This window comes from Elgaria multicarinata, chromosome 16 (genome assembly GCF_023053635.1).
Source record: "Elgaria multicarinata webbii isolate HBS135686 ecotype San Diego chromosome 16, rElgMul1.1.pri, whole genome shotgun sequence".
NCBI classification, from domain to species: Eukaryota; Metazoa; Chordata; class Lepidosauria; order Squamata; family Anguidae; genus Elgaria; species Elgaria multicarinata.
In genome coordinates this window covers 29,336,662-29,343,851 of record NC_086186.1, presented here as the reverse complement: position 1 = coordinate 29,343,851, position 7,190 = coordinate 29,336,662, and the positions used below count along the sequence as shown (strand labels likewise).

At 45.0% G+C, this 7,190-nt stretch overlaps 1 protein-coding gene across 2 annotated transcripts; it reads left to right on the top strand.

The window, feature by feature from the left end:
* Positions 1-2,592: 2,592 nt before the first annotated feature.
* On the top strand, positions 2,593-6,838 carry CALML4 (calmodulin like 4). 2 transcript variants are annotated; one of them, XM_063142332.1, is made up of 5 exons: positions 2,600-2,668; positions 2,795-2,825; positions 3,356-3,496; positions 5,517-5,705; positions 6,683-6,838. In XM_063142332.1, exons 1-5 carry the CDS (start codon positions 2,666-2,668, stop codon positions 6,778-6,780), a joined length of 462 nt encoding a protein of 153 aa, XP_062998402.1. In that variant the 5' UTR covers positions 2,600-2,665; the 3' UTR covers positions 6,781-6,838. The 2 variants fall into 2 exon arrangements, with proteins under 2 accessions (XP_062998403.1, XP_062998402.1); XM_063142333.1 differs by lacking the exon at positions 2,795-2,825 and having other exon boundaries at positions 2,593-2,668.
* Positions 6,839-7,190: the final 352 nt, after the last annotated feature.

Sequence of the window (7,190 nt, the reverse complement as noted above, 5' to 3'; positions counted from 1 at the left end):
CCCACAACCCGACTTGATTTACTACCAGCAAGCTCTAAAAGTTATAGCCCCAAAACAATTAAGCTGACTTCAGCAGGACCAAATCAGGGCTGTCAACCGATTAATGAATTTTCATCAATTAATCATCTGCCTCTTACCTGATCATTAATCTTTTAAAAGCTGGACATTATCAAAGCTTTGAGATCGCCATCCTGAGATCTTGAACAAAATACAAGGTAATGTAATAAGCAATTCTTTGTTGGAAAGGAAGGCCATCTCTAACACCTTCCCTTCTAACAGCAAACTGAACTGGCAAAATGCCCCCCCTTCCCCCGGCCAGAGCAAAGATAGTGGTTTCTACATACTTGGGGGAATTCCGCTAGATACTCAGAACTGCAGGGCTTTGTAAATTAAAAGAAAAAGAAGTGTTTAAGAGCCAAACTCACCCACCCCAGACTGACAAGGATTTCTGAGCTTCTGGAGCATGTTGAACTGTCAGTTGGGGTGGGGGGCACATAAGGTGAAAAGAGGGAAATTGTCCTTAACAATTTATAGTAAGTATCACAGAAGGATTAGGGTTGGGGGTGAGATGTGTACCCCAGAGATGATTCAGGAGGAAGGAAAGGGGGAAGTGGCAACTCCCCCCAATCCAATGGGTCTGACCATTGACCCCAGACTGCGTAGCACATTCTTTAAACCTGTCTCCGGGCAGGTTTAAAGAACGTTTACGTGGGCCCCGTATCTTGGGACAACAGTCCCAGAACTTTATTAAGCTTTGGGTTTATTTACCTGATCTGAGGCTGTAGCAGGTACACCGATGGTCTCTGCCTTAACCTAACCCTTTAAAAACAAAGGAGTTAGCCCAAAGTACAGCCCACAATTCTCAGAGGAAGTTGGCAGATTCGCGTACGGGAAGTAGAGGCGGCGGCACTGTGCTCAGAAGCTTATCCAGAAACAGAATCTGAACAACTGCCATTCAGGAGTTTCTTACAGCTTCTCCCCACTCAGCGACCAGTGACTGTGAGTGAACGGAGCTTCCTGTTTGCAGCATGCGGTCTTCATCCTGGGGTTCTTTCGTTCTGTGCTTTTCCCCTCTCTTCCTTTGAATACTCAGGTAGAAAACTTTAATTCTAAGGGATGTGCAGGGTCATTTGTTAAACTGAAGAAATTGTTGAGTAGAACCTTTTTTTTCCCTTCTTTTTTGTTTTGGGAGGGGTATCCTGGAATTTCTGGATCAGAACTTCTAATTTCTTACCTTCCATGACTTTACATTGTGTACATGCCCCAAGTGTGTTCCAAACCATGTGTATGTGACATTGTGACATGTTCGTTAGTACATAAAATAAAAGTTTGCTAAAGTCTTTCTGGGCTGAGTGTTGTTGTTGTTTAAAAACAACTTTGGGAATGAAGATTAGTCTCCATATTATTATTTTTTATGATTACACTCATCCCACTTTTCCTCGAAAGAAACTCAAGGTAGCACACAAGGTACCTGCTTTATCCTTACAACAACCCTGTGGAGTAGATCAAGCTAAGCGCGGCCAAGGATCACTCACTGAGCCTTCTTGGCTGTGTAGGAATTTGAACTTCGCTCTTTAGGGTCCTCGTCCTGCAGTCTAACCACTACACTGCTTTGTCTCTAAGGCTTGCTTGGGCCGGAGGCAGCCGTTCTAAAGGTTTCTGCAGTTGCTAAAAATCACTTTAGATAGTTGTGGTAGGTGACTTCCTTTTCAGCTAGTAGGGCTGCAATATTGCTTGAATCTATGTTATTTACTGACTGCCAAATCCGTGTGTGTGTGTGTGTGTGTGTGTGTGTGTGTTGATTGCACTTGTCAGTCGAAACGAGTTTGTATGCTGAGAGAAGCAGGACTAGCCGAAGCCATTCCTGGTGCCTGAAGGGGAAGATTGAGTGGGTAGCCCCTCCCCAGTTCCCATCCACTCAGAGTGCCACAATGGTCAGGTCTTCTACCCACCCACCCACCCCAACAACGAATGTCTTTCCTGACCCCACGGCAAAGCTCCCCACTCACGCTGGAGAAAACACGCTTGAATTCTAGCAATGCTTCCAGGGCCACGGGTGAGAATAGCGAACCCTTCACATGTCAGCCATGTCCTGCCCACCCTGCCACTAGTAGGTGCATAAACGTGAGCTTGTCGTGGGGTGAGTGACCCTTGCATGTCGTCCTTGAAACAACCGCATTACACATTAGCGAAGGGCTGCCACTTGCCAGTATTTAAACGCAGCATGGGGTGCCTTGCAATCTATTGGGGATGACCAAGCGTTGGGGACTCCGAGCATTTGGGGGATTCCAGGACGGCAGTTGCTGCTTTTTGTGTCTTGGGGTTTCTACGCTGTTACACTACTTGCTGGGGGGGTGGGGGGAGAATCACCAAGTGGAAAGACAACACCATTTCTGCTAACGCGAAATTTCCACGGCCCACGACTTGGTGCCTGGCTACCAGCTGCTGCTTGTGCTGAAATCTAACACACAACATGGATCCTGCCCTGTGTCCATGGCAACAAAGAGTATTTATTACATTTGCGGCCACTCACCACTCTTTGGGACTGATGGACTTTAGACCTTGATCAAACAGAAAGCCAGAGCCGGAAGACGTCGCACAGAGTGGGCCACCCAGGAGGACCTTGGGCCGCACCGAGGAGGAGGAGGAGAGCATAAAAACAGCAATGGTGAATGAAGGGAAAGTCTCCAGGGTCCCATGTGTACTGGAGGGGGGGATGAGGGGGGTGCAGTGTCTCTCTCTGCAGATTATAGCTTAATTTAACATCCCTTCTCCATCCTTTTGGGTGTTGCAGGCAAAATTTCTGTCCCAGGATCAAATCAATGGTATGTATCTTATATGTTAAAAGCAAACTTGCAACTAACTGCATTTATTTCTTGTTGTTTCTCACCTGCTCTTCCTGGGTGTGGGTGGGTGAAGGGGGGTGTAGGGGAGACACTTCTTCTTGGATTGCTTCAGTGTTTAACGTTTTTGCCATTCTTTCAGATTGTCTGCCACTTCGATGCATCGAAGTAAATAACTCAGATGTAAAATATTTTGTACAACTTCAGCCACAGAGAACTTCAGCCCATCCTCAGACATAAACGTTATTTCCCCATATAAACAGTTCACCTGGTTTCAGAAGCAGCTGTTTTGTTTTTAACCTGCTAATTGCTGTTCAGAATCTTGCCTTTAATTTTAATGTCATGTTAGCATTATAAAGCAATTTTCTTGCTGTTGCCAACTGTTTTGAAAGTGTTGCTGTGCAGCGGTTATATCAATGATCAGCTGCTTGGGCCAGTTATGTCCTCCTAAAGTTACGTTACTTAATTAGATGCACTAATGAAATTGGGGCTTCTTCCTCCTTCCTGACTAGAGTTCAAGGAATGTTTTTCCCTCTACGATAAGAAACAAAAAGGCAAGATAAAGGCCAGCGACCTGATCACGGTTATGCGCTGCCTGGGGACCAGCCCCACCCCAGGAGAGGTGACCAGACATCTTCAGCTACACAAAGTGGGTAAGTATAAGGTAGATGTGGTCTTTGGCTTCATAATTCCTTTTAACAAAGTGCCCCTGTGCAGATGAGACTCTGATCCCACCCCAAAATACATGGTGATGTGCTTGCTTCAAGGGGTTGAAGAGCCAGTGTGATATGTGGTGTTTAGAAGGTTGGATGGGGGTTGGGGCAGACCCAGGTTCAAACTCCCAGTAAGCTCACTGGGTGATCTTGGCTCACTCGATGTCAACCTCTCTCACCTGCTTTATAGATTGGTTGTTTGGATAATATGGAGGGGGAGCAACCATGTGTGCTGTTTTCATCTCATTGGAAGAAAGGTGGAATATAAATGTAGGAGGGGTGCACGTCAGTTTGGAAACCCACCCACCCCAGTTCAACTCAGGGACTGAATCTGAATCTCCCATTGATCATAAACTGGAAATTATCAATAAATGTCTATTAGCTTTTTTCTGCTTGGTAGCATTCCATGGCATTTGCAGGCATAGTAGGCCCTTGCAAGGGGCTGAAACCTGCCAAATTTTAGACAAATCGGTACAAGGGCCTTTGTGCTCGTCTTTAAATTTTGATTTGATTTGATTTTTTTGAAAAAGGAGCTGCTAGTAAGTTTTTCGTTCTTGACGAAATCTCAAATCTCTCAAGGACCTGGTTAGAAGGTATATTACAAAATTGGAAAGATTCAAATAGCCAGCATAGTTAACCAGTGGAAGCTGTCCCAAAGAACAGTTGCTTCCAAGAGAAATGCAAGCAATTGAGAAAGAAAGTGGGTGGGTGGGGGGAAGGTGGAGAATGAGTAAATGAAATAATACAAATTCCTTTTAAATTCATCAAAAACAAGAAACTCTTAGACTGCAGAGAGAAAGTTGAAGAGAAGCAGAATAAATGCTTTGCATTGCTCTTCCCAGAGGATTAACAGATACACACACAGATTTGGGGCTACACAGAACCTGAAGTGCTAAGATGGAATTGATGAGAACAGATGAAGTTCTAGGGTCTATACATAGGTATGGTCTTTCAAAAAACCTTTTGGCAAACTAAGGCCCTTCCCACTGGTCCTTGAGTAAACATACCATCATGGCATAACGTGGGTCCTCTTGTAGATGTTTAACAAGTTAAGGAACAGGAAGCAAAAGATAGGAACAGACATTTTTTCAAAATGAAAGAAAGTAAGGAGCAGGGTCTTCCAATAAGTTACAAATCTACATTATTCACAAAGTTTCTAGAGTAGTCAAAGTTTGCACATGAAACCCAATTGAACACAAGAAGAGCCCTGCTGGATCAGACCAAGGGTCCATCCAGTCCTGCATTGTGTTCACACAGTGGCCAACCAGCTATCAACAGGAAAACCACATGCAGGACACAGTGCAACAGCACCTTCCCACCTATGTTCCCCAGCAACTGATGCATATAGGCTTACTGCCTCTGATCCTGGAGGAGGCATGTATCCATCAGGTCTATGACTTGCCCCCTTTTAAAGCCATCCAATTGGTGGTCATGGCAACAGCTAGCGAATTCCATAGTTTTAACTATGTGCTGTGTGAAGAACTCTTTCATAGAATAGTAAAGTTGAAAGGAGCCTGTAAGGCCATCGAGTCAAAACCCCTGCTCAAGGCAGGAATCCACCTTAAAGCATACCTGACAGATGGCTGTCCAGCAGCCTCTTGAATGTCCCAAGTGTGGGATTGCCCATGACCTCCCTAAGTCACTGGTTCCATTGTCGTACTGCTCTAGAATCAAAGAATCATAGAGCTGGAAGGGGCCTATAAGGCTATCGAGTCCAATCCACTGCTCAATGCAGGAATATGGCGGTGAGGTCTATCAACAGCTTTTGGATAATACAGGTCAATTCATGCTCAGAGGCTTTGTAGCCTTGAATGCTGCCTCCTGGGGGCAAAGCACCAGAGGAGGGCAGTTGCTCCATGTCTTGCTCACAGGCTTCCTGGAGCCAAGCGGATGAGATTGAACAGCAGCACCTTGCTGACACAACGCCGGGCACCCGCCCTTTCCTCCTCTTTGTTTCCAGATGTCAGTGCTGAGCTGGATTTTTCAGTTTTCCTGACAATAATATACAGGCAAATGCGGCAAGAAGATCCTAGAAATGAAATCCTCTTGGCCATGTCAATGGCAGACAAGCAGAAGACTGGATTCATCACAGTGGCAGAACTGAGGGCCAAGCTGATGAACTTAGGAGAAAAGTTGTCCAGGGAAGAGGGTAAGAATCTTTTGCCAGCGACTCTTCCACTGGAACCTTAAATGAGCGTTTTCTTCAATTGGGAAAAAGGGGCGGGAGTTTGTCGAGTGCCCCCTTGTCCTAAGATTGCCTCTGGTAAGCAGGTGTCTGTACTGCTGCCCTCCAGCTGCTAGGACTGCAACTCTCAGCTTGGGCAGATTGAGGAAGGCTGTATGGTTTTAAAAACAATGTTATATTGAACGGAGGCAATAGAGGGAGAAATGTGGGTACGCAGTCTCTCAAACCTATTGGCCAGCCCTAATCTCTAGACAGTTAATGTGGCTTTTGAGGTAGAGGATTCCTGTACCTTTTCTTGAAAATCACCAGGAAGGCTATGAAATGCTCATGGCAACTTGTTGGTTTTAAAAACAAGATAGCATGATCTCTGCAGCTTTTCTTGAGCAAGGGCAGCACCACTAGCGGTCTGTGGTACACCAGAGGCATGCAGAAGATGTCTGGAACAGGCAGAATCAGTTCTGGGTTCCAGTGGGATTGGGGAGGAGGAAGAACACAGACTTCATGGCCGGGAACACACAAACAGGGTCTTCTTTAGCCAAACGTCTCCCTCCTGCTTAACAGCCAATCATGTGTTTATTTTACAACGTTGCTCTAGTTGGCCCACTAACTCAAAAGTCACTTGCAAGCCTTTTCCATCATTTCAGACAGGGATGGTTCCCAGCCCTACCGAGAGTAGCTAGAGTTTGAACTGTGGGCCTTTTGAATGCCCAGGATGTGCTCCATCTTGAGCTAAACACCAGTTCCCAAAGACCTAGATCTGCTTAGCTTCAAGAAAAAGATGGTGCATCAAGTACCTTTGGCCCATGCTATAGGGCCCACCTATTCCATTAAGGGGCAATATTCGTTTCAGTTGCAGTAACATTGTTACTCTTCCTGCCACCCCGCCCGACATACATGTTAAAAATCTAAAACAAAGACAGTTATTGTGCAATTGTTTACAGTGGACAACCTTTTGAAGGACGCTGAAGTGGGACACAATGGAATAGTAAAGTATGAAGACTTAGTCCAGTCAATCACACTTCCTGTTGCTGATTACTGAAGATAAGAGCCAGGCTGGTGGCAGTGATGGTGGCTTGCCGTGTTACTGTACGTGCTTTTGACGTAGGATCTCTACTGCTTACTTGTCTTAAAAAAATAAAATAAATGTTTTGCCTTATGAAACCTGAGTTATTTAAAAATGTACAGCCAATATTCTTCACAAAGGATAAGGTGAAATGTGTTAAGCAATTAAACTGCACTATTCCAACTGGCAGAAATGTTGACTCAAACCAATGCAACTGTGTGTGTAAAATGAGCCACATATTTCACTTTGATTTTAATGTTTTCAAGAAAAGGGTGCTTAGAAGTTTGAAATATTTCTTCAGTCCTATGTGGGCTAGTGTCAGTTAGCACATCGGTATTTATGTTCTATACAGCAGTGTTGTGTTAACTCAACTAGTGTTATATATA